This window comes from Podarcis tiliguerta (genome assembly GCF_965153285.1).
Source record: "Podarcis tiliguerta genome assembly, chromosome: 13".
Taxonomy (NCBI): domain Eukaryota; kingdom Metazoa; phylum Chordata; class Lepidosauria; order Squamata; family Lacertidae; genus Podarcis; species Podarcis tiliguerta.
Genome location: NC_139546.1, coordinates 11026422 through 11053400, shown reverse-complemented (window position 1 = coordinate 11053400; position 26979 = coordinate 11026422). Strand labels below are relative to the sequence as shown.

Here is a 26979-nt window from a genome sequence, read left to right as displayed (position 1 = left end):
TCAGCATACATTAAAACAGAGTTTTTGGTCGAGAATTGTGACAGGGGCAAACTGTAGGCCCTCCAGTTCTTTAACCATGTCATTAATATAAAAATTGAACAGGAAAGGTGCCAAAATGCATCCCTGTTTGACTCCAGTAGTGGTCTTAATTCTAGTGGTGAGATGGCCAGCCAGATCTGTATACTATCCACTCCTGTCTGCTGTGGGGCAAGCCTAGATTGATTTCTGGTGAGCGATGGGACCAACAGTGTTAAGGCTAGAGCAAAGAGGTGGTGTTGTAGAGCCTTCAGGCACAAATTTTAGGTGTGGTCTCTCAGTTAACAATCTGACAACCCTAACATAATTTTGCATTGCATTCAGATATCAAAAAGTGAACTGTAAATTCAAAGATTATGGAATCCAAATTGGTCCGCACAACAAAATGTTACAGTTAAGCCACTCTCTCCCAGATATATGCCTTTCCAACCTGCAATATGGACAATTATTTGCACTTGTTCTGGATTTTGAGGGGGGGGGACCTAAACGGGAAAGACCAGGATCTTTATTGATACCTTTCAGGTTTTATTTGTTTTGTTTTCTGCAAACCTTGAAGTTCAGTCTGCTGATACCTCCCCCTTCCTCTTATGCATGAGTGTTGTCTACTGTGGCTATGCAAGCATGTATATTTTCCCTTGACAATCAGAAAGAGAATATAAGATGACATATGGCAACTATTCTGCCACATAAATGCAAGTTTTGGAATTACAGGGGAGATGAATATGCAAATATACATTTGCAGTTTGAAAAATGTAACAACACAAATTGTATTTAAGGAAACATGAAGGTCACAAAGGCCAAACTGTTAGTTGCTGGAGTTCATCATTAAGCAGAAGTTTTGCTCTTACAGCATAAAATATACAGGAGCCCTGACTTTTCTTCTCAGCTGTTCTGTTCATCAATCTGTTCATTGCTACAGTGAACTCAAGATGACGGCTACTTCCCACTTCTCTGTCATTCTCTCACATTACCTCCAACGGGGTTAATTTAGCTATCATTCAAACAGGACACAATCACTGGGTGGAACTCAGCACTGCACTAAGGCAATTTGTTCCACCAGGGCAAGCATTTCAACTTGCTAGATTAAACGATCCCCACTTTCCTGACACCCCAAAACCAATTTTGGGGGGGAAGCAGGGGAAGAGGGAGAATCCCCATTGTGCAAAGAGGAGCCTTTGCACAGGGATTCTGCTGACAGGATTCATTGGTTAACTCCCAGCCATTGGCTCTGGGCTTCTGTGTATGCAGGCATTATATCACCCAGCCCTGAAATATGAAATTTGGAGTCTGTTCTCTGCTGTTTAGATTTCAATCTGAGCAAAGGAGAACTCTACACTTCACAAGCTATGTCCCTGCCACCCCCAATGCGTATGATCCTCCAAGCCTCCTTCTTTTCCATCCACTTACTTGGCTGCTCCTGCTGCTTTGGCTGAAAGAAGGAGTGAGAAAATAAGTGATAGACATTTCTCTCAACTCTCCATCTTCCCAGCACATTGTACTTCTCTGTGTGCTTGCATCCAGCACATTGCATAGCAGTGCAGCAGGCCCAGAACTGGAGATCGAGGTGGAGGGTGAGGCCTGAAATTGCCTCCTCTGCACTGGATCTAGCAGCCAGGCACATGGGCGGTGTCATGCGTTAGAAGGGAGCTTGGAAAAACACGGGTGAATAAAAGCAAGCAAGGAAGAAGTTTGTGGGATGGAAGGGGAACAGTTGGAGGTGGGATTGGAACCCACTGCACTGTCAAAGACATTGTGGAGTGTGCATGATGAGGTCCAATTTGGCTCGCAACTGGCCAAGGAATAAACAAACCAATTACCTAAGCCCAATTATGAGCTTGACCAGAGGAACTTCCCTCACCCTACACAAATCTGGTCAACTAGACTTTTCTAGATCTTCTTAGTGTATACATCGCCATATGAAATTATCTTTGTTGTTGTTGTTTAGTCGTGTCCAACTCTTCGTGACCCCATGGACCACAGCCAGGCACTCCTGTCTTCCACTGCCTCCCGCAGTTTGGTCAAACTCATGCTGGTAGCTTTGAGAACACTGTCCAACCATCTCGTCCTCTGTCGTCCCCTTCTCCTTGTGCCCTCCATCTTTCCCAACATCAGGGTCTTTTCCAGGGAGTCTTCTCTTCTCATGAGGTGGCCAAAGTATTGGAGTCTCAGCTTCAGGATCTGTCCTTCCAGTGAGCACTCAGGGCTGATTTCCTTCAGAATGGATAGGTTTGATCTTCTTGCAGTCCATGGGACTCTCAAGAGTCTCCTCCAGCACCATAATTCAAAAGCATCAATTCTTTGGCGATCAGCCTTCTTTATGGTCCAGCTCTCACTTCCATACAATTATCTTAGCAAGCTATAAACAAGGGCAGTCCAACTTTTCATACCAAGTGGGCTGCAAGAGTACTCTGACATGGAACCCACAGGCCACACAATTTGACACTCCACGCCCCACCCCCTTTCCAAAGAGAGGCTCCGGCAGGGTCCTAGAGCCCTCCCACCAATTCCCAAATCTGGGAATGCACTAACTGTGCTTTGGAAGGAGGACTCTAGGACCCTATGAGAGCTTTGCTTTAGAAAGGAAGTGTGAGGGCTGGGCATCCAATGCAGAAAGAATGTAGTTGGTCAAGGGAGCCGTGGACCCAAAAAGGTTGAAAACCTCTGCTTTATGGGTTATGAGAGAGGCAGAGAGAAACTGCAATTGAAGTGAGATAATATGCAGACTCAACATGGACCGACAAATCTAAGAGCGATAAACTTAGTTTGCAACAAATTTCCTTTGAGGCTTCTATTGCTTCCATTAGTAATCTTTGTTATGAGTTTGGCTGCCTCGATTAGTGCAAATGGACCTATTGTTAAACCAATGGATAGCCAGGGACTTCCCCTCCCATGCCTTTGAAATAAGGCACCCATCAGAGTTTAGAGGAAGGACAGGATGAACACTAGAAGCAGATGGGGAGAGAGATGCTGAGGTCAGACAGATCTGGACACAGATGGAGATAGACAGGCAGGCAGATGTGAGTTCATCTGCACTGGCTTCTGCTGGGGAGCTGCCTTGGGTCACCAGTTTTACTGCCTGTTTTTGAAATCTATTTCCTTTTACTATGCTTGTAAATAAAACAGATACTTCAGTGACAACTTAAGTATGTAGCGTACTTTCATTCAAAGGAAACTAAATCCCGTAGTACAGTTCCCTGGATTTCTCATACTTGAGAAAGTATGGAGTGCTTAACCGTAGCATAAGAAGTAGAGCAATGTTTCTTTCAGGAGAAACTGTGATGTGATGTGATTTAGCCAATATGTAGAAAATTGCTGCAGCGCTTCTAGTAGAATCAGGGTATCCCACTAGGAGATGAAGATGACTTAAAGCAACCCTGAAGGCTGCACAGGAATAGGTGAAAGCCTTGCTTGCTCAGCAGCTAAAGGGATCAAAGCTGACCTAAAAGCCCAGCTGCACAGATCCCATCTGAGTCTGGTTAAGACATTCCACAAGATGTATGAGTATTTAATGAGCTTGGACTGGAGTACTACAGTCAGACGCTGAAAATAAGCAGGCTTCATCTACCTTCTGACCTTCCAATGCAAACTAGAGCAAAAAGCTATATGAATAGCTGCTGACTAGTGAAAGTGCAACCTATTCTAATAGTGGCTTGAAGGAGATTTAGTTGTAGCCATTGGTGAGGGGGAAACCCTTAAACTTTTTCACCTTGTGTGAAAGCCTCATGTAAAGGCCTTGGTGGGATGGATCAAATCTCTTACAGTAGGATTAATTCACAAGCCCGTGGAAGCCAGGCAGTCTGAGAAGCATATCTGCCTCATATTGAGACCATGCTCAGGAAAATGGAGATGACAGAAAGAAACAGAAACTACTGGCAGTTAGTCTGAATGGCTCAACCTCTCAAGTCCAGCAAGAGATGGCCCCAGATGAAGACTTCAGGGCTTTTGATCAAAGGTTTGGATCAAACCACCAGTCAGAGTGGGCCAGAAACCAGAGCAGGAATGACAAGAGGAAGAAAGAAAAAGGAGGACTCTCTGAGAGAAGTTGCAGTGGATTTGGAGAGACTTATGAGCCAGACCTACCAAGATGCCACGGAAGCAAAACAGATCACTGAATGAGCATTTGATTAGAATTTTCACGTGATCCTCATGGAAATGAACCAAGCAGTGAATATTTCTGCAAGAACAGACTCCTCTGGTGCAGCCTCTGGTTAAAGAAATGTGGTTCATCAAAGGAATGGTGTTGGGTGAGCACAAATCTTTCTTTTTTCTCATTTGAAACAAATATACTACAAACCAGTATGCTATTTTAGAATTTACTTTTGGACACACGCGGCTCTTAATCCATCTTGCACTGAAAAGGGTAACTCTAATCTGTTTTCTAGCCGCACTTGTATCAACCTTTTTGCCTTTCATTATTCCAAACAAGAAATTCTAACAATTTATAATGGGGAAGTATATATTGGAATTATTTTGATAATTTTTCAACTGCAGAGAATAGAGTAAGGGTTGAGAGGTAAATGTTTTACACAGAGAAATTGGCAGCTAAAACTTTTATTACTAAGGCAACAGAAAATGTTGAATATGACAAGATAGTGCTATACTGATACACATAAACCTGTCCTCTTTCCCATGTCAAAACTCCATCTTTTAAAAAGCTGGTTAAGTATTTTAATGATTGGGGGAACAGAGGAGTGACCGGACAAGTTAAGGCAATTCTAACTTCTACTTGAAAGAAGTACGAAGAGCTATGGCTCTCTTCCTCCAGCACTACAAAATACACACCTTCCACATTACTTCATAAACTGTGTTGTAGAAAGCTGTTGAGATCATTTCTGTCAGATAACCAAGAGGCAGACATTTGCCAGTCCCTGAGCTGATAAGATTGCGCTCCAGTGGAAGTCTCTCTGGTATCACATCAATAGCTTCACTAGTGGGTACTACTGAGAGGTAACACAGATTATATCTACTCTCTCAGTTCTGATTTTCCTGAACACTCTGGGAATCAGGGTTATTGCAGATGGAAGCAAATTTCTGAGCCAAGGTGACAACAGCAGTTAGGTCCCCTTTGCACCTTAGCATAAAGACCTGGAGAAGCTTTGCACTTTGTTGCTAACAGGAGAAACAAAACAGTGCTATGATAGGGATTCTGCAGTTGATCATGACTCTGTGAAATACATTTATTTTGAGAGACTGCTTTTCTTGATCCAAGCTCTGCAAGTTAACTGGAGGGCTCATCTACTGAGCATCCCATGGATATACTCTACCCCAAAGAAAGGTTAGAATGACAAAGAGTCTTGTTGCACCTTAAAGACTAATGGATTATTATGGCATATGCTTTTAATCGACTAAAGTCCTCCCAATGAATTAAATACTATCCTCAGGGTGTGTAAGTGGTCCATAATGGGATCAAACGGCAATGAAATGCAAAAAGTACACTCTACAACTATTAAATTGGCGCTTAGCTGTATGCAAAATAAGCACAGTGACCATTCATAACAGCAGCACTTTGTATTAATACAATCATCCTCTCATTGTTAAGTTAATCCTGTAGTAGGAAAGGAAAGTATTGTTTCTTTTCATGCCTGAGCAAATAGAATCAGTCTTAGTAAGCTTTAATTCAGCAGTTTCATGCCAATTCTTCATGTCACTAACATTCTATTAAACATGATTCCAAGACACATAGCATTACTGGTGCCCATGAACATGACTCACCTATTATGCCGCTGTCTCTGCTCTCAAGAGTAGAAGTGGGGCTGGTAACAGCTCCATAACTGCAGTCTTTTGCTATAACATCCTTGGTGCTAGTTTGAGGGAGGGTGGAGCAGGGACTACTGGCAGGTGGTGAAGCAGTGCTACTGGTCAGCGTGGAACAAGGACTTATTCGTTGGGACACTGCTGAGGTCTGCAAAATTGGAAACGGGAACAATTCAGTCATTGCAATCTATTAGTATAGCATTCAGACACTTAACTCTGGCTTGCACTTCAGCATCTATATAGTATAACAACAAATATACCATATTTTTCGCTCTATAAGATGCACCAGACCATAAGATGCACCTAGTTTTTGGAGGAGGAAAACAAGAAAAAAAATATTCTGAATCCCAGAAGCCAGAACAGCAAGAGGGATCTGGCTTCTGGGATAGCCTCTTGCTGTTCTGGCTTATGGGATAGCCGTGCGTAGCCTCTACCGGGCAGCGGGAGGAAGGCTCCCCCAAGAGCTGTGCTCCCTTTAAAGAGCGCGCGGAGCGTGTGTGCGGCTCTTGGGGGCTTTTCCCCAAGGAGGGAGAAGGGCAGCCCTTCTCCCTCCTCGGGGAAAAGCCCCCAAGAGCCACACACACGTTCCACACAGCTCTTTAAAGGGACTGCTGAGCAGAGCCTCCCGTCTGCATTCATTCCATAAGACGCACACACATTTCCTCTTACTTTTTAGGAGGGGGAAAGTGCATCTTATAGAGTGAAAAATACGGTAGTTGGCTGTTGGAATGTCATCTGGGCTAAGACAATGGTTCTAAAGTAACCTCTCTTACACTTCCAGGCCATTCTAAGTCCTACCATTTTCTCTTGGTGCAGAATACACTAAAATCACATTCTTTCAACAAAAACCTGCAAAATTAGTACAGGCTGCTGGTGTAATACTTGAAAGTACACCCAAAGCTGCATTGTATCTGGGACTGATAGCCTCCTCACATAATACCTATTTAAAACGCTGTATTTCGATTGTATCCCACATACCTGCTACTTTGAGAGCTAGCCACAGAAAAGACACACATAATTCTATTTTCTGCTTTCCCCCAGTAGTAAGCAACACATATTTTAACCAGCATAATGTCATTATTTGCTTTAGATACGAGTACTGGAATGGTAGCATTTTGCAGAACATTGGCAAAAATGGTTTTCTACACAAGCAAGACAGCTGTGAAAGCCGAGAAGACTATTTGAGTTTCCTTCTATTTTAGCATCCCTGGCACAATATATACAGGAAATCCAATAAACTTGCAGTCTGGCACTTTCCCCAATGACTCTGCTCAGGAAGCTCTCTTGGCATCTGATTTTGCTTTGTAAGTGCTTCTTCCATTCACGAAATATGACAATGATTTTGTACTCAGATAAAGGAGGACGTATCAAAACAGCTCCCCTTTTTCTCACAGGGAACATTTTTCATGCCAAATTTAATTTTTTGAAAAAGAGCAACCAATAAAGTATTTCCTTTGCATAACAGAATAATCCAAAGCTGAAGGCGCATGAGGTTGGTATTGATCAAAAAGGGAAGATTTATTTCACTTTAACTGTCTGCAAAACCATGCACAGAGATGAGTGGCTTCAAGATGTCTAATCTGACAAATAATCTTGATTCTGTTGAAGAAGAGAGTTTGTATGCTCAGCTTATAGCGTGCTGAAAAAGCCAGCTGCTTTAATTTTGCACATTTAAAATAAGTTACTTTTAAAAGCCATCATAGGCCACCCACATTGCAGTCTGTGACAGTGTTCCTACCAAAAATGCACATGCCAACTCAGAACCAAAATTGGTACTGGTACTTGTTACTGCTCTCCAGTGCTCTGAGCCCAGATTATCTGAATCTGTAACATTGGAGAAACAGATCAAATAGCATGTGTGCTACTCCTCAGCCATTAGTGCACCAATGATCTTGTCTTGCTTAATGTATTTGTGAGACCATTCCCACAGGCGTCCAGATGTACATGTCGATTGCAAGCAAACAAACCCTGGGAATGTTAAACTCTTTACTAGGGAAACTTTCAAAGCCTTTCCTGTCCAACGTTTGTCTTATAACAGCAGACTTTTACCAAATGTGCTGGCAATATAAAGAGCACCAATATATGCAGAAACAGTTAACAGAAATGCTAAAGAAATTTTCGGTAATAGCATCACTCCTAACCTACTAGAATGTGTGCTTAATTATCTGCAAATATAAAAGCGGAAATATATAAGAAGCTGTATTATATTTTATAACAATGGCCCTTGCCACTAAGTGGAAGACTTTCATATGATTGAAAAATAGAACAGCATTGAAAAACAGGGTAGTAACTATACAAAAATTATACAAACAATGAAATTGGGAACCAAATGAAACATAACTCAACAATTTTGGGAGTGCTGTTATTAGTAATCAGGAATACTTTGGTATTTCATTTGTTTTCTTTATATATATGTGTGTGTGTGTAGTCAAAGATGACTATGGGGTTGCGGCGCTCATCTCGCTTTTAGGCCGAGGGAGCCGGCATTTGTCCACAGACAGCTTTCCAGGTTATGTGGCCAACATGACTAAACTGTTTCTGGTGCAACAGTCACCATGACAGAAGCCAGAGCACACAGAAACACAGTTTATCTTCCCGCCGCAGTGGTACCTATTTATCTACTTGCACTGGTGTGCTTTCGAACTGCTAGGTTAGCAGGAGCTGGGATGGAGCAACAGTAACTCACCCCGTCGTGGGGATTCAAACTGCCAGCCTTCTGATCAGCAAGCCCAAGAGGCTCTGTGGTTTAGATCACAGCGCCACCCACGTCCCTTATGTTATATGAATCTTAAATCAGATGTATTAATTTTTTAATGATATAAAAAAATTGTTTAAGCATTATGGATGTGAGAAATGTCTGCAACCGACTCTTGTAAAGTAGGGCAATGAAAATATAGCCAGAATTAATTTAGAAGGACACTTGCTTGGGTATCTGTGAGGGAAGCGATAGAATTTGCTGCAGAAATTCTACTGCTGCTTGTGAAAATTCTCACTTCTTCGGAAAGCAAATACATAAGTGTGGCAAGAAGCAGAGAAAGCAAAGAAAGCCAAGCCTTTACACTAGATAGCAAAACACAAAATCTGTTAGCGACACAGAATGACTAGAGGCAAGAGAACCACTGCCAACAGCCCTAGCACCCCACCTGAACCAACAGGGCTCTTATTTTTTTTAATTGATTGTAAGTGGCTTTTCAGGAGTTCTGGTTATGTAAGAAACTCCCAGCGGCAAAAGGGACAGTCTGCAAGCTGTTGTGTCTCAGAGTGGTTTTCTTTACTTAATGGGATTTGAAAGTTAAGGGGAAATTAATAACTCAACCAAACACCAGATACTATGATTAGCAAATCAACGGTTGGTAATCCAAACAATTTCCCCCACAATGATTCATTATGTTGAGCAATCAATCCCAGGACAGGCAGGTTCCAGTGGTAGGTTTGCTGCTATGTGTAGTGGCAGTAAGCTACAATGAGTGGAAAGAGACTTGGAGAGGGTTGGAGGAAAGGGGTAACAGTGCTATTAATAAAAAAACCTCCTGTTAGCTGATTCAGAGCACCATCATACTTTATAATCTTCTCCTACAGATTGCTCATTGCATGAGGAAGGAATCTCAACTGGAAAACTCTTTTTTGCCCCCTTCCACCAGGTCTAAATTGAAGCAGCCATCAGTCTCTTGTTGGAGCACATATAACCCATGTACATCATAGGGACCAAATTGCTAATATTTTTCAAAATGGCAAAACAAAGGAAATTTTAGTTCAGCAAAATATAATATGAATGTTATCTCATGTATCTGACATTAATTAACCGGGTCCTTCTAGTGCTTCAGCCCATTTTAAGTGCTGTTTTTCATGTTTAAGTCTCACTGAGTTTTCTACCAGGCTATTTGAAGTTAGGGCCTTTGTGTTGTGTTGCTATATAATTCCAAGGCATCACACGGCATCTAGGCCAAAGTTATTACGTTCACTCACTGATTTGGGACAAGAGGAATTCTTAACAAAACCACCCCAATTTGCCCATGCCTCACTACAGCCTTATCACTGCCCTTAACAAAAGTACCACTCACAGAAAACAGCTTTTACAGGTATTATTTTTCCTTTACATACACAGAAAGTATTCAGAGCCCATCAGAAACCTGCTCATGCAAAAACTAGCTCAGAGATATAAATCTATTACAGAATGCAACCATTCCTCCACAGATACCTTCTTGTCCTTGCCTTCCAGAAGCATATTTGCTTTTTTATAAGAAGATGGAATCTATTTTTTAATCCCTGAACACAAGGAACCACTTATAACGGAAGTCTCTGCTCTCTGCTTTGATGTATTCAATTAAGTGCCCATTAAAAATAAGCTAACGAAAAAGGATGTTTGTACACATCCTTGCCTTCAACGCTGCCCAGGCACACTGCCTCCCTGGCTGTCAGGCTGCCCCTGACAGTCAGAAAATAAGTGGCTTTGAAAGAGGGGATTGTGATAGTTGTCAGCCCGTGTGATTCTCCTTTTTTTATATATAAATTTTTTATTAGATTTTCCACAGTGATAACACAAACCACAAAGCAAAATGATACACAAAAACAGAAAAAGAAAAAAGAAAGGGGGGGAGGGCGGAACAATAAACAGATAAACAATAACAACAAACTTAATTCTTCACAAATCCGACCTTTTAAACATCTTGGTTGACTTCCTCAAATCCCTCCCTTCTGAGTTTCCTTGTAATTAAAAGTAACAGCTTTCCAATATCATTATTAAACTAAAACAATTCCCAATTACAGTCCATCTTATTCACTTTTCTTAACATTCTAAATCCCATTTATTTAATTATAACTTAATTTAATCCTAGGCCTATTTCTTTCTTTCAAATAATTTCTAATTTTTATATATTATATAAATTTGCAGGTAGAGACTGCATGGGCTGAGAATTCAGACATTTACCACTTGCAAACCTACAAGGCATCTCAAAGAGGTGAATGGGGATTGTGCCTTCAAAGACAGCCAGCCAACCAATCCCAGTTTGGGAGGCTGTCACTTGAGGACACCTTTCAAGCTGGAATGGAATGACCTTAAAGGTGGGACTGTGTGAAATTCCACTTCCCAACGCATTTTATTTATTCATAAGAATGTTTATATACTCTCCAAAAGTTTGTGATTAAAATCTCAATACAATTTAAGCTGAAGGGCATAAGTGCATCCATATGGTACGTCAGATCCTTCCCACTCTACCCCACGCAGGCCAACGTTACCTGTCAATCACTTGGTGCCATTATGACATCCTGTGACAACTTGAAAGGGGCTCGCATTTGAAGTCTGTCTGCAAGCAAACCACTTGCAAAAGGACTTCAGAAAGATGTCTTGGTAAAATGCCATTTCCCAAGGTTTGAGTTGGGTATCAAAAACTGTTGTACTGACAGCTGGAATCAGAAACAGAATCTCTGCCAGCACTAAGGAACTATAGATACTGGAGCCTGAGCTAGATATCAGAAATGCCCCTTCCAAGAAATGCCCCAAAGCTTGAGTTTGGTAGCAGGACTATCAATATGAATGAACTCCGGGTACCATGACTTGAACTGGGTACGAATACCGTCAGTACGGAAGAATTTTAGCTACCAAATCTAGAGCTAGGGTACTGAGAGTGCAAGAAACATTGGCCCTGCTTTTGCACTCATATACTGTTCAATACTGACTCAGCCTGGAGTGAGTAAAGGAGAGGAAGTGGATTTCTGTGCAACAAACAGTCTGCTCTGAGAGTCTTCCCAATCACAGAGGTCTTTGGGGGTCAATGTTAATGGTGCCCCATGACTCACAGGCACAGCTCATATCAACCTGGAGCCCAACTTTATGGCATAGCTGTCAACTTACAGATTTGAAAATAAGGGACCAGCGGCCTTGAAAATAAGGGACCAGCAGCCAAAATAAGGGATTTGGGGGGGCAAGTATGTTCGACTTCTGAGCCCCTCCAAGCCAAAGGCAGAAAGCCCAGCCAGAAGCCAAACGAAGTCTCAAGCAGTGGTTCCCACAGCGCAGCAACCTGGCAAAGGGGATGCAGCAAGGAAAACCACCATCACCTCTCTGCTGGGAAGCACTGAGCAAAGGTGAGTCCCCAGGCAACGCGGCCAATTTGATCGGCACAAGGCATGCAAGCTCCACCCCCCAGTCATTCTTAGACTTCTTATTGGGTGAGCAACGCAGCCAAGCAACACAGTGGAGCCTCCCTCCTCTCTAGCCGGCAGGGAGGGAGGGAGAAGAGCTGCTTCCTTTGAAACCCGGGAAATTTAAGGGACATCATCAATAAGGGACATCAGCGGGACACGGTGCTAGGATAAGGGACTTTCCTGCCAAATAAGGGACGGTTGGCAGCTATGCTTTATTGAACTCCTGGCTGAAGTCATGCAGGCCCCCTTTCCTGTTGAACTTTTGGTGCTCCGTGAATACTTTTTTCTTTACTCCAACAGGCATTTTAACAATTCTAATTTTATGATTTTAACTGATTTTCATTCTTATTGCATTGAGTTTCTTGTACATTGCTTAGAGACTGTTGTGATTAAGTAGCATATAAATTGTTGAAATAAGAAATAGTGATATCCATGCAAGGTCGACCTAAACTTTGGCGGGAAAGCACTTCTAGCTGGGCTCATTTGCAGCCACTGTGAGGAGGCAATCCTAAGATATTTGCAAGCGCCTTAACTAGAGCCATCAGGAGGAAGAAATGTCTACAAATTATTTCATTTGCATTGTTAATTTTATTTGGCTTTGTCAAGGGCATCGTTTTAAACTGAGGGCACAGAAATAGTACTTCATTTATTAACGGCTGCCTGAATGACTATCAGTCATAAATAGAAAAAGATCAATCCACTGTCTTTAGAGAACGAGTGCCTGAGGGTATGAGATACAGTTTACTCAATTAAACTTACAAATTTGATAGGTTATAGAGGGAAGGCAACACAGTGATATCATTGACAAATGAAGCCTTTTTATTCAATATTGGAATGATGCAGAGCAACTCTGTTCTATTTGGGGAATGATCTGAATAACTGTGTGTGATTCTGGTTAACTTGATTTAAATTTAAGTAATTTAATATTGATTGGATATGTTTTTTAATTTTTGTTATTCGATGTAAACCTAGCTACTAATTATTATTTGAGGTAGTTGTTATCCTGTTTTATCTAACATCATTAGAATGTACAACTCAGCTTATTTAATAAACATTCAAAAATCAAAAGTTTCTTTTCATTCTATTTTAAAATTAGTTTGTAGATCATGGTACTGGGAGCTCCACAAGAACTCTGCTGCCTGTAGCAGAGCCATCACTAGCTTGAAAATGGGAGAATCCCCCCTCTCCCCATTAAAAATGTAAATGGGGGAGGCCCCCATCTGCAGATAGAAAAATATTTTTCTAGTGGGAAGAAGAAGAAGAAGAAGAAGAAGAAGAAGAAGAAGAAGAAGAAGAAGAGGAGTTTGGATTTGATATCCTGCCTTTCACTTCCCTTCAGGAGTCTAAAAGCGGCTAACATTCTCCTTTCCCTTCCTCTCCCACAACAAACACTCTGTGAGGTGAGTGGGGCTGAGAGACTTCAGAGAAGTGTGACTGGCCCAAGGTCACCCAGCAGCTGCATGTGGAGGAGCGGAGACGCGAACCCGGTTCCCCAGATTACGAGACTACCGCTCTTAACCACTACACCACATTGGCTCTCATAGTGGGGTAGGAGAGCTGGGGAAAAAATCACAGCTGGCAAACAAAGTGACCCTTGGGTTTCAGATAGTACATGGGTAAAGTAAAGATAAAGGGACCCCTGACCATTAGGTCCAGTTGTGACTGACTCTGGGGTTGCGACGCTCATCTCGCTTTATTGGCTGAGGGAGCCAGCATGCAGCTTCCGGGTCATGTGGCCACCATGACTAAGCCGCTTCTGGCAAACCAGAGCAGTGCACGGAAACGCCGTTTACCTTCCCTCCGGAGCGGTACCTATTTATCTACTTGCACTCTGGTGTGCTTTCGAACTGGTAGGTTGGCAGGAGAAGGAACCGAGCAACGGGAGCTCACCCCATTGTGGGGATTCAAACTGCCAACCTTCTGATAGGCAAGTCCTAGGCTCTGTAGCTTAACCCACAGCGCCACCCGCGCCCCTTAGTACATGGGTAGACCAGACCAAAAAGCCCAAGGCACAAATTTCCACAGTCTAGGAGGCCCAGGAGGCTTAATTTGGTCACAATCACATATACACTTACAGATTTAATACTAAATACATTACTTCTGATAAACAAACCACTATAGCCGCTAGAGGGCCATGAAAATTTGTGTCCTGGGCTTTTTAGACTCCCCTACCAATGTACTTCTGAAACCAAAGGGGCACATTGGTTGCCAGATGTGGCATTATTTTCAGCTCTCCTGCTCCACTAATCTGAGCTTGCGGGAACAAGTTGGGCCACAGGGGACAAGCTTTGCACCCACTTCAGCTGTGTCCCAATCTACTACGGTTGCCGCACAATTCGAAATCAGCATTTTGTATTTCATTGGGACAAGGTTCTCCTACCTCTGCCACTAGAGAAGAGAGAGCCTATGAAGTAATCTCCGATGAATCTTAGATTATGAGCCATGGCTTCCGGGGATTATATTTTTAACAGAACCCCTCATTTTGCAAATCAAGTGTTACGTCAAGGAACAAGACACAGTCAAATCACTATCAATCAGCACAAAGCAAACCCACCTGATTGTCCTCCTGTACTTCCATACTGTACTGCTGCCCTGCCTGCACTTCCGTGACTTTCTCTCCCAGGAGGAAGCCCAGGCGAGTCATGAGTGTGTTTGCTGCCTCATCTACAGATGGAGGGGGTCCCAGTTCCTGCTCAGCTTCACCTGCAGAGAGGGGGGGGAAATAGGATGTCAACTGTAAAGATTATACTTCACAACATCATTATCCAATGTTTCCCAGGTCTTTCCCACCTCACTATCTCTTCCCAATATTCAAATTAGATTATGATGATGATATACCAAATATACAGTTCCATTTTCTCCCGCCAAGAGTGTTTGCTCGCTTCTAAACAAATTATCTCATTGCACCTATAGGATAGAAACAATCCAACTGCCTGTTATAAGGACCAGAAACTTTTTTTTTTAATAATTAAAGAGAAAAGTTCTTCAAAGTTACCGAATACTTAAGATTCCGATTTCCTAGAGAGAACTTTGCAGGTCCACAATTACAAAGCAAGCAAATAAATAACCCCTATGAACAATTCTGAACAAAACTGGTTGAGTCTGTATGTACAGAAAACTCTTCTTATACTAGGCCCTTGCTACTGTTTTCAGTGTTACAAACTTAAACTTAGAAACACATCCATAAATCTCAAGCCAAGAAATGTTTATACACACATATGCTCATGAGAGTTGCTCCTGGATTACATGTTTAAACAGTACAATTTTTATATACTTATCAAAACTGGCCATGGCAGCTTACGTTAATATAAAAAACAAATAAATAGCATTTTTTAAATGTTCAACATAAAAGCAGCAGTCAAGGGGGTGAACTGCTTTTAGCTAGATTGTTCTGAGAGATGGTTCTGAATTAAGATAGGTGAAGGCTCAAAGAGCAGCATGTCTTGTCACTGTATTATCACACTACACTGTGACACAGGCAAACAAAACAAACCTCACCCCATTCTGCAGATATTTGTACCCTGTGATCCTAACACAAACAGTGGCCACTCCTTTTTTATCTTCCTGGAGGTCTTAGTTCAGAACTTCCTCAGGGTTTTCAGTGAAGCAGGCAAGTATTTGTAGCAAAGCAAATGGGTTTTCCTCAAGAGACACCAGCAATGTACAAAATATGACAATGAGCAAGAGGCGCAGACTGTGCACATCCTGTTGTTTATCTCGTGTAACAACCGCTCAATGGTATCTAGCATAGATGATATAAATGATGGTGTCCAGGGCTGGCATAGGGGCAAGCATAGTTAGGTACAAGCTGATGGGCTTGACACAGAGAAGGGCTCTACAAAGCATGACTGTCTGTCTGCCTGCCCATCAAGGAGACACATCTGGGCCCAGGGAGAGGAGGGTAGGTGAGTGATTAGTAGTGGTGGCACTTACAAAAACAGCAGAAGAACCAGACAGTCCTGATGAAGGTAGCATCAGTGCTGAATGGGGGTCCAGGTCCGGGCTGGCCATGAGTCCAGAAGTGGCATCATTCTAGGGGGCCATTGAGGTTTGGCCTTGGCGTGATCAGATTATATGAGTGAACACTTCTAGTTTCTCAAGTAAGTGTTGAATAGATGTACCATCTTCTCTATCTAGCCCCAGACTCTGCAGCAGCTTAGCTACACTCAGGAGGAGGGGAAACGATTTCTTGACTCACAAGGAAAACGTCTGAGAGCTCTAAGCCCAAGCAACAGTCGTTGGCCGAAGCAGCTGTTTCCTGGAATGATATACGGTGCAAGCAGAGAGTGCCGTTTTACGAACAACCGGAATATTAATAATGCAGCGTGACTTGTCTTTTAAATGTGCCTCAAAAGGGGTTTTCATACTCTCAAGATATTTTCAGGAGAATTTCATTCATAGCAGAAGACCATTTTATTGTGTATCCAATTTCATACACACAAAATAAAACTGAGATAAGATTTTTCACCACACCTGCTCAGATTTTGAGCCACTATTTCACAAGAGGCCCTAATAGTTCTAGGATGAAATAACAATGTATTCAAGTCAAGTCAAGCATTCCATTGTGTTCCCCTATACTCCTTTGAAAAGTCCAAAACAGCTAATTATGCAGTTACAAAAGAGGGGTAAACATAACAAAAAGTGTCTATGCACTTTTTAAAAACTCTGTATATCTTTGCATAGAACTCTGTAGAGCAATTTATTTATTTAGGTAGTTACATCCAGCTAGTTCAAGCAAAAGACTCTGCAAGGTAAAACTAGTATCAGCTTAAACAAAGACAATTTAAAAACATAGTACACATGTAAAAAGATTAAAATAAGATAGTTACATGAAAACAACTCAGTCCAGATCAGCAATCACTCCCAATCCAGAAAGAGCAACAACAACTCCAGATCAACAGTAAGTGAAAGCAGGCTGAAATAGGAAAGTCTTTAAAAGCCTGTTTAAAAAGAGACTAAAGAAAGGGCAGATCGTGAAGCTGAGGCTCCAATACTTTGGCCACCTCATGAGAAGAGAAGACTCCCTGGAAAAGACCCTGATGTTGGGAAAGATGGAGGGCACAAGGAGAAGGGGACAACAGAGGATGAGATGGTTGGACAGTGTTCTCGAAGCTACCAGCATGAGTTTGACCAAACTGCGGGAGGCAGTGGAAGACAGGAGTGCCTGGCATGCTCTGGTCCATGGGGTCACGAAGAGTCCGACACGATTAAACGACTAAACAACAACAACAACATGGAAGGGAGTTCAAGTGAGAGGGCCACAACATTTTCTAGCTACTAGGTCTGGCTGATTTTGATGCTGGGTCTGCTAACAGGGTCTGTTAGGACCTATATGCACAGCAATTACGTCAAGTAACTTGGCCCCAAACAGTTTAGGGCTTAAAGGTAACAAAACAATTTGGGTGTTACACACATCAACCATTTAGCTCCTTTCAAGGTGGAAGAATTCGTATTTGGATGGTGCCTGCTGAGCAAACAATACATGGACACTAATAAAACTGAAATGTGCTTGGATGTTCTCCCAGATCTCCCTCAAAAAGATGTGTCACGCCAAACAAAAATGGAATCAAACTACCTACAGTGCACACATAGGTGCAACAGCATCCATGAAGACTTACTCTTGCAAAAGTCATTTTTTATCTGCTTCTTCAAGATTGTTCATCCATACAGTGGTACCTTGGGTTAAGGACTTAATTCGTTCCAGGGGTCTGTTCTTAACCTGAAACTGTTCTTAACCTGAGGTACCACTTTAGCTAATGGGCCCTCCTGCTGCCGCTGTGCCACTGGCGTGCGATTTCTGTTCTCATCCTGAAGCAAAGTTCTTAACCCGAGGTAATATTTCTGGGTTAGCGGAGTCTGTAACCTGAAGTGTATGTAACCAGAAGCGTATGTAGCCCGAGGTACCACTGTATTAGGGCTGCCATATATCCAGTGGATTTTTGCTGAATCAGAACAATGTCCGGGACGTATGGCAAGTAGGGCGATATATAGATAGATGATAGATAGACAGATGATAGATAGATGGTAGGTGATAAGGTAAAGGTAAAGGTACCCCTGCCCGTACGGGCCAGTCTTGACAGACTCTAGGGTTGTGCGCCCATCTCACTCAAAGAGGCCAAGGGCCAGCGCTGTCCGAAGACACTTCCGGGTCACGTGGCCAGCGTGACATCGCTGCTCTGGCGAGCCAGAGCCGCACACGGAAACGCCATTTACCTTCCCGCTAGTAAGCGGTCCCTATTTATCTACTTGCACCCGAGAGTGCTTTCGAACTGCTAGGTTGGCAGGCGCTGGGACCAAACAGTGGGAGCGCACCCCGCCGCGGGGATTCGAACCGCCGACCTTTCGATCGGCAAGCCCTAGGCACTGAGGTTTAACCCACAGCGCCACCCGCGTCCCTTGCATGGTAGGTGATAGATATAGATAAAATATCAACATCTTTGTCCAGATTTTCACGTTTGGGAATATGGCAACCCTAAAATGTACTTGACAATTTAATCTTCAATAATGGTTTTCGGCAGTGTTATCATAACATATGTCAACTGGCCTTTAATATCCCCATATCCCCTCTCGATCCCTTTTTTAAAAAACTGGTGTTACAATGGACACTTTCCCATCCTCAGGGATGGAGGCTGACCTTAGGGACAAGTTACTTTGGTTAGAATATAAGCAATTTCAAATTTGAGCTTAAAAGTGCTTTGTGCATTTTTTTATATGTCAATGAGGCCTAGAGCAGCATTACTTCCTCAAACTCTCAAGAAAGTTTGTTCAGGCACAGGGACCTGCCCCACATCTTCTGCGATGAAGACAGATGCAGACAATGTAGTCAGCTTCTCTGTGATCTACATGGTGCCTCGCAAGACGAAATTAATTCGTTCTGCGAGTTTTTTCGTCTTGTGAGTTTTTTCGTCTTGCGAAGCACCGCTGTGTATTGACGGTTTCCCATAAGAATGCATTGGCGGTTTAAAAAAAAAGGTGCAAGACGTTTCGTCTTGCGAAGCAAGCCCATAGGGAAATCCGTCTTGCGAAGCAACTCAGAAAACGAAAAACTCTTTCGTTTTGCGAGTTTTTCATCTTCCGAGGCATTCGTCTTGCGAGGTACCACTGTAATTTTCTTCCTTTAGCACACCTTTGATTCCAGTGTCATACAAAGCTCCAACTGCAGAATACTTTACCTTGCACCCCATCTTTGTACTAGATAGCAACCCTGGGCAGTATGCAACAAAATTCTGGCACTAGCGTAATTTCTTCCCCTCTCCTCCCTCCATGCCACCCCCCCAAACTGTTTTTGCACTAATAAGACATTTACTTTAGTGCTACACTGAATACAACCCTCTATTCTGTTTCAAACAAATTTTAATTACATGCTTCCTGTTTCCTCTACAGTGCCCTTGTTAGTTGACTTAAAACAGATGTATTCGATTACTTTACATACCATTCCCTTAATTTAGGTATTTCTAGAGCCTTCCAATATTTGGCATATATTAGCTTGGCTGTTATAGGGAACAGTACCCCCTCTTTCTCTCCAGATATTGTTAATGCTTAGCAAGAATATTTTGGGTTCGAAACTTAGGATTTCTTCCATAATGTTATTATAGCTTCTCCAATTTGACTCCAGTGCATTCTAGTATGTTTTAATTAAGTTTTTACTCATCAACAGTTTAATTCTTTTTCAGCAACTCCATTGCGTTGATTTCTTGCCCATTTCTCCAGCTAACTCAACCGTTCTATATATATGCAACAACAGGTGGTCCATTTGTGATAATGCTTTCTTTGGATTTCACCAAAATGTACTCAAAGCACACCAACTATTTTCAGCTATTATTTCTAGTACAGGTTCATCCTGCCCAAAAAGGAGCAAGCTCTTCCTTTAACAAAGTGAACTGCTAGTTCAGTTCATCCACAACAACAAAAATAGCATCCAGAATGTTAAAGGCTGCTGTGCTGAAGTACAGTGTTCAAAAATAAATCAGGTGCTATACTGAAATAATATGTGTGATTGACAGAATGTGAAAAAGTGAGGCTTTTCCCAATTATTGTATTGCCCTGTTTAATTTCTGCCTTCCACACAGCTGATAAGGACAAGTCATCATTTACTTTGTTCCTTTATTTCTCCTTTATTTCTCACTGCAAAGTGCTCTTGTTGGAAGACTGTGAATCTCCCCAGGAGGAAGAATACATTGCTTCTTTCTGATTGCTTAGCAACAGTGATTAAGTGACTAAGCAACCTTAGCAACAGCAGCGCCTCCATATTTGCCTAAATAAGTTTTAGAGTATTGCCTCCACATTTTGCTTTCTAACATTCTTTAAAGATGCCTGATTGACTTACTTTTCTTTTTTTAAAAAATGTAGGCCATGAGTTCAGGCCTCCTGTTGGGGGTGAGGAGGGACTGAAGATAAAGATTGATTAACTAGAAACTCTTTAAAATTCTATCCTAAAACAAACTTAATTCACCTTTAATTCACCCAGCAACTAGCTCAATGAACTTCATTCACATGGGCAGCCCAAGAGAGGGGCAAATGCTGCCCCAAAGAAGCTCTCCTTCCCACTTGCCTCATCCCCCCTCGCAATTGCTGGACTAAGGTCATTAACACATATTCTCTGTGGCTGCTCTCAGACTTCGAAACTGCCACCCTAGAAAAAGTTAAGACTGGCTCCCTCCTTGTTGTGCTTCTGCTGGCAGGTAAAGATCATCTTGTTCCAACAGACGTTGGGAAACTGACTGCTTTTAATGAAACAGCTGGTGCCATGTCATGTTTGTTGTGAGTGTGTGTGTGTGTGTGAGAGAGAGAGAGAGAGAGAGAGAGAGAACATATACCGTATTTTCCTGAATGTAATGCACACCATTTTTGGCCAAATTAAAGGTAAAGGTAAAGGTACCCCTGCCCGTACGGGCCAGTCTTGACGGACTCTAGGGTTGTGCGCCCATCTCACTCAAAGAGGCCGGGGGCCAGCGCTGTCCGAAGACACTTCCGGGTCACGTGGCCAGCGTGACGAAGCTGCTCTGGCGAGCCAGCACAGCACACGGAAACGCCATTTACCTTCCCGCTAGTAAGCGGTCCCTATTTATCTACTTGCACCCGAGAGTGCTTTCGAACTGCTAGGTTGGCAGGCGCTGGGACCGAGCAACGGGAGCGCACCCCGCCGCGGGGATTCGAACCGCCGACCTTTCGATCGGCAAGCCCTAGGCGCTGAGGCTTTAACCCACAGCGCCACCCGCGTCCCTTTTTGGCCAAATTACACTGTGAAAATTAGGGTGCACATAAAATTTGATGGCACATTTACATTTGCCAGCAAATACTTTTTTGGTTTCAAGGTTTTGAAAATTGTGTTGCACATTAGATTCGCATAAATACAGTATTATTTCTATTAATGTTTAATTGTTTTAACTATAAAAAATATTTTTAGCTGTTGCTATTTTATTTGTAAGCCACTATGAGTCCCTGTCAGGGAAAAAGGTGGGGTATGAATGAACAATCAATCAATCAATCAATCAAACAAACAAACAAACAAATAATATACCATTACTTTTCTTTCTGCAATCTTAACATTTAGGACACAACAGTGTTGCCCCTGTTCATTGATGGCCAGAAAGTGACTTATGTTCTGCTAAGATGCAAAAGAGGATTTACAAGAAGGCTGTCTGATCCCTGCTCAAACAGTTCACATCAAAACAGGAGTGTGGGGAAAAGTTAAGGTCTCCCATTTGGGGAAGGGATGTGCAAGAGATTCTTTCATTTTCTACAAGTACAGTGGTGCCCCGCAAGACGAATGCCTCGCAAGACGGAAAACCCGCAAGACGAAAGGTTTTTCCGTTTGCAGAGGCGCTTCGCAAGACGAATTTCCCTATGGGCTTGCTTCGCAAGACGAAAAATGACGAAAAAAATTGATTTTTTTCCCCCGCTCCAAAACCCCTTATTTTGAATCGCTAAGCTGCTAAAAGCATTTTAGCAGCAAAACTGCTAATCTCCCAAGCGTTAAAAAGCCGTTTTTAGCCCTTAAAATGTCAATAGCGCTAATAGCGCTACTCCGTCAATGGGCTTGCTTCGCAAGACGAAAAAACCGCAAGACGAAAAGACCCGCGGAACGGATTCTTTTCGTCTTGCGAGGCACCACTGTACTCTTCTTTAGCTGTATTCCCTATTGGCAGAAGAATTCTGTCCCACACAGAATGTCTCCTTTTGTCTGCTCTGTAGAAGGTACGGCTTATAAAAGTCCAGCTCAATAAATTATGTACTTTGCTTATCAGTAATTTTCATCAGACTAATTTGCAACGTTTCACACCCAGCTCTGTTGGTTCATTTGGCCTTTACATGGACAAGGCTTCATTAGAGGGGACAAGTTTCAGTGGAAGGTCAGCAATCATGCAACTTAGAATGTCCACAGTTGCTCACATTATTCATATACAGTGATACCTCGGGTTAAGTACTTAATTCATTCCGGAGGTCCGTACTTAATCTGAAACTGTTCTTAACCTGAAGCACCACTTTAGCTAATGGGGCCTCCTGCTTCCGCCGCCGGAGCACGATTTCTGTTCTCACCCTGAAGCAAAGTTCTTAACCTGAAGCACTATTTCTGGGTTAGCAGAGGCTGTAACCTGAAGCGTATGTAACCTGAAGCGTATGTAACCCGAGGTACCACTGTACAGTTGTTGGGACAACAGAGTAATGATCTTTGTTTAGCATAATAAATTAAAAGATCACGAAAGCACTACTACATGAGGAAATCTAGAAATATTAAAACTTAATTTGGAACATGTAATGGTTCTGGGGTTGCTCATGCGTAAATCGGCGCCACACCTGGGTGGGTTGCCTGAGTGAACCCTTTCTGTCTGGACAGCCACTCGCCCGTGGCTGTCTCAATCGCTGCCAGAATCCGTCAGTGGGCGTTTCTTGAACTTCTTCCAGCATAAAAGTTCTTTGACGCCTAGTCTCCGCCTACTCTCCCTGCGCGGAAGCCTTCTGCGCAGGGAGGGTGTGGGCATCGGAGGACCCGTGCTCTCCCCGCCGGCCCCCGGCGAGGAGTCTTGGAGCCACCTCGCCCATTCCCCCATCTGCCCCCCTCCTCCACTGGTGCTACGCTGATTTCCTTCCCCAGAAGATTTGCTGCTTCTCTCCCTCCCGGGACGCTCTCCGGAATCCCTCTGGAGCCCTCCCTCTCCTTCTGGCTCCGATGGCAGTTCCCTGACAGAACATTTTAAAGAAAAAAACCTAGCATGATAAATCATAATTACCATAATACGAGGCAGACCTTTCTAAAGCTGGGGAAGGCACATACTCCTCCTTCCTCCAGCTCAGTTAACAGTTGCAGTTGTCCAGCCACAAACCTTTGGCTAAGACACTGCAGTCGATTCACATTTCATTTAACAGTTTCCCAAATTTGAGCTTTTAACTACTGTTTTGCTTTCTTTTGCTGTGATACTTAATTTCCCGCAGGAGATGTGCTGGGCCTCCACTAGACATTGAAATATCCCATACTCTCATTTGGAAGGTCCTCCCCTAGATATTAAGTACGAGTGAGCTGACTGTGGTTCATGAGTAAGAAGGAAAATTGCCCTCCATGCTGTAATGAACTCACATCTTCATTATTACTTTACACACCCGAGGTTCAAGCGTGGACACTGTAAGCACAATTAGGACTACATATTCCTTACTGAATAAATACATTGCGCAAAATATTTGAGCCATTTTAAGTATGAAGGTGCCCAGCATTACCTTGACTGGCAAACTGAGTCCTCAACTTCAGGATACTTTATATTCCCACAATAGTTTGGTTATTCTGCCCTAAATTTGTTCAGGATTCGAACCGCCTTTGTTGCCCTAGTCAACAGTATCTGTGTTACTAAAAGTATTTATTGGTCACTCTTCAACTGAAATGTTCAGAGAGGCCTACAAAAAATAAATCACCAAGCAATACAATTACAAAAAATAAATAAATCACAGAAACATAGCAGGCGAGAATAATATCATATATCCACACTAAAACAACTAAAAAGCATGAACAAATAAAAAGGTTTTCATCCAGCACTGAAAGGGAAACACAGACCAAGGCAGGGGCAACTTAAGTTCATAGCTCTCTTAAAGGTAAAGGTAAAGGGACCCTTGACCATTAGGTCCAGTCGTGGCCGACTCTGGGGTTGTGGCGCTCATCTCGCTTTATTGGCTGAGGGAGCCGGCGTACAGCTTCCGGGTCATGTGGCCAGCAGGACTAAGCTGCTTCTGGCGAACCAGAGCAGCACACGGAAACGCCGTTTACCTTCCCGCCGGAGCGGTACCTATATATCTACTTGCACTTTGACGTGCTTTCCAACTGCTAGGTTGGCAGAAGCAGGGACCGAGCAATGGGAGCTCACCCTGTCATGGGGATTCGAACCACCAACTTCTGATCGGCAAGTCCTAGGCTCTGTGGTTTAACCCACAGCACCACCTGCGTCCCTCATAGCTCTCTTACCCATATGCATAAAGGAGTTTTGGGGTCATATATGCAGTAGCTATAAGAAGTGGGGGCCTTGCCTACAGACAGAAGGTCCCATTTTCAGGTGATGGCTAAATAAGGAAAAATGCTGATATCATCAACATGAGTCAAATAAGTACTGGGGAACCTTTACGCCCATCGCGTCAGACTTGCCTTTATAGAATGGCATGCTCTCATATGAAAAAGTTCCTGAAAAATCTCTCCCCCACTGAGACGTCCAGCTTGCTAATATATGTTGGGATACTGCCAGGGAGACAAAGTCCATCATGACTCCACGTCGTCTCCGGACGTCCATCGATCTCCCGTAGACACGTAGTATCAGCAATTAGCGACACGAGCTCCAGAAATAGCTTGCCACATTCCAGAGCCGTGCACGCTCTATCAGCAGATAAAGCACACAGCGAAAGATGCACTCAGGAGAGCATTATTTAGAAGTTTATTTCTGCGTTGATCAGAACAGAGAAAAACATGACTGCCTGCTTCAGTGTTCCGGCAGAGAGAGAAACGAAAGCAAAGACACAACAGAAACATCCTGTGAAACAGGAAATGCGCAGGCTGTGACACAAACATCCTGCTCCCTTTTAAGGTGGAACGGAAATATCCTAACAATATATTCCTGAAGTTGCAGAGAGCCAGTGCAATGAAGTAGTAGATAGTATGCTGCATTTTTAACAGATTCCTACTTGACAAGGGAGCTCTTTGAGTGGTTACGTTATACGAAGATAAAAGTTGACCATATGTTGTACACTTCCTGCAGATTAGCAAATGAGTGACAATACACTGCACACCACATTTTGATAAAAGGAATTCCCTTATCTCAACATTTTGAAACCACACTGGTATCCTGTTTTCTGATATATCTGCTCCCACCCCGTCACAGAACCCAGAGAATGCATTAATTTCCCAGCTTGCAAAGTCCCCTAACAGGCCAACAAGGCTAAATGTAACATTCTTTATCATTTAAGCTAATGGTAAAATCCAAAGTTTTTCTTTTGATTTATCTCATTTAGGAAATAACTTCCGATCCATTTTCTCTATGGTTTACAGTCTAGAGTAGCACTTCGGGGGAAATGGAAGATTTAAGTGCCCTAGTTAGTATTTATTTCAAAAGTCTGAAAAACAACAACCAGAATAATTGTTTTGGCTCACAATATGTTAATAGTTCTGTAACAGACAAAGCTCCCTCATCTACTAGAGGCTCCATAGCCATGAAGTTGTCAGATGGGGGGGGGGGGGGAGAGAGAGGAAAATCCAATGTAGCTGAATGGTTATGCTAGATATCCTCCCCTCCCTGACATGACTGTCTGAAATGTAGACAGGGGGCTGCTGTTCTTTTTCAGAAAATCTTTCATTGCAGCAATTCTTAGTGACAATGGAGAAGTTCTCCATTGAAGGGAAGTAAATATTACACTTTTAGAAAGAATATGTGAACCAAAACATGGCCAACCTTCAAAATTTGCACTTCTCAACATTTCCCGGTGCAGTTCTTCAGCCAAGTAATATGTAAAAAATGTGTATACTGGGGAAAACTGTGCATATAAATGCATATATTAGTAAAAAATGTTTTAGGGAAATTGCTTTGAATTCTACCAGGGGAAACTGCTTTGCCCAAAAAAAAAAAAGAGTATACAGTTGTACCTTGGAAGTCAAACAGAATCTGTTCTGGAAGTCCTTTCGACTTCCAAAATGTTCGAAAACCAAAGCGTTGCTTCTGATTGGCTGCTGGAAGCTCCTGCTGCAAATTGGAAGCCGCGGAAGCCCCCTCGGACGTTCAGCTTCCAAAAATCGTTCAAAAACCGGAACACTCATTTCCGGATTTTGATTGTTCGGGAGTCAAGGCATTCAAGATCCAAGGTACGACTGTATTAGGCAAAACGGCATGTAAAAATATGTGCATTGTGAGAAATAAAAGTGCTGATTACTTTTCATGAGGACATTTTAAAAAACAATCCAGCAAACGATGTGGTAATGTGGGTAATGTGTAGAACACAACCGGAAAAATGAGAAACTAAGACAGAGTTGCCTGTCCCTAACACCACTGGGAGCCTACTTCAGAGACAAGCAGGCTTATCTGAGTGCTGGGAAAGTATGAGGCCTACAGAGCGGAAGGGAGAAAGCATCAGTTATTAAAAATATTGGACAATAGTAATTTAATGTGATGAAATCACAGGTACCTTGAAACCAAAGAGAGCAGGATGAAACTTTAAGTTAGCAAATTAAAACTGGGAGGAAAACAACAGCTTTAATGTATATACCGTATTTTTTGCTCTATAAGACTCACTTTTTCCCTCCTAAAAAGTAAGGGGAAATGTGTGTGCGTCTTATGGAGCGAATGCATGCTGCGCAGCTATCCCAGAAGCCAGAACAGCAAGAGGGATCGCTGTGCAGTGAGATTCAGAATATTTTCCCCCTTGTTTTCCTCCTCCAAAAACTAGGTACATCTTATGGTCTGGTGCGTCTTATAGAGCGAAAAATATGGTAGGTCAGACAACGAACAGCACACATGCAGCAGCAGCAGGGGTGGGGTAACGGAAAAGTTAGCCCAAACCCAAGGAAAAATAAGCGAAATCAAA

At 42.8% G+C, this 26979-nt stretch overlaps 1 protein-coding gene across 2 annotated transcripts in view; it reads right to left on the bottom strand.

Annotated features, from left to right (window-relative positions):
* Positions 1–26979, bottom strand: part of TANC2 (tetratricopeptide repeat, ankyrin repeat and coiled-coil containing 2) — a 197838-nt gene that overhangs the window by 52009 nt on the left and 118850 nt on the right. For both annotated transcript variants that reach the window (XM_083407362.1, XM_083407363.1), the window contains exons 6-7: positions 14489–14637; positions 5749–5938 (exon numbers count right to left, since the gene is read on the bottom strand). In XM_083407362.1, coding sequence (XP_083263488.1) covers positions 5749–5938; positions 14489–14637 — 339 coding nt within the window. The remainder of the gene's footprint in view (positions 1–5748; positions 5939–14488; positions 14638–26979) is intronic.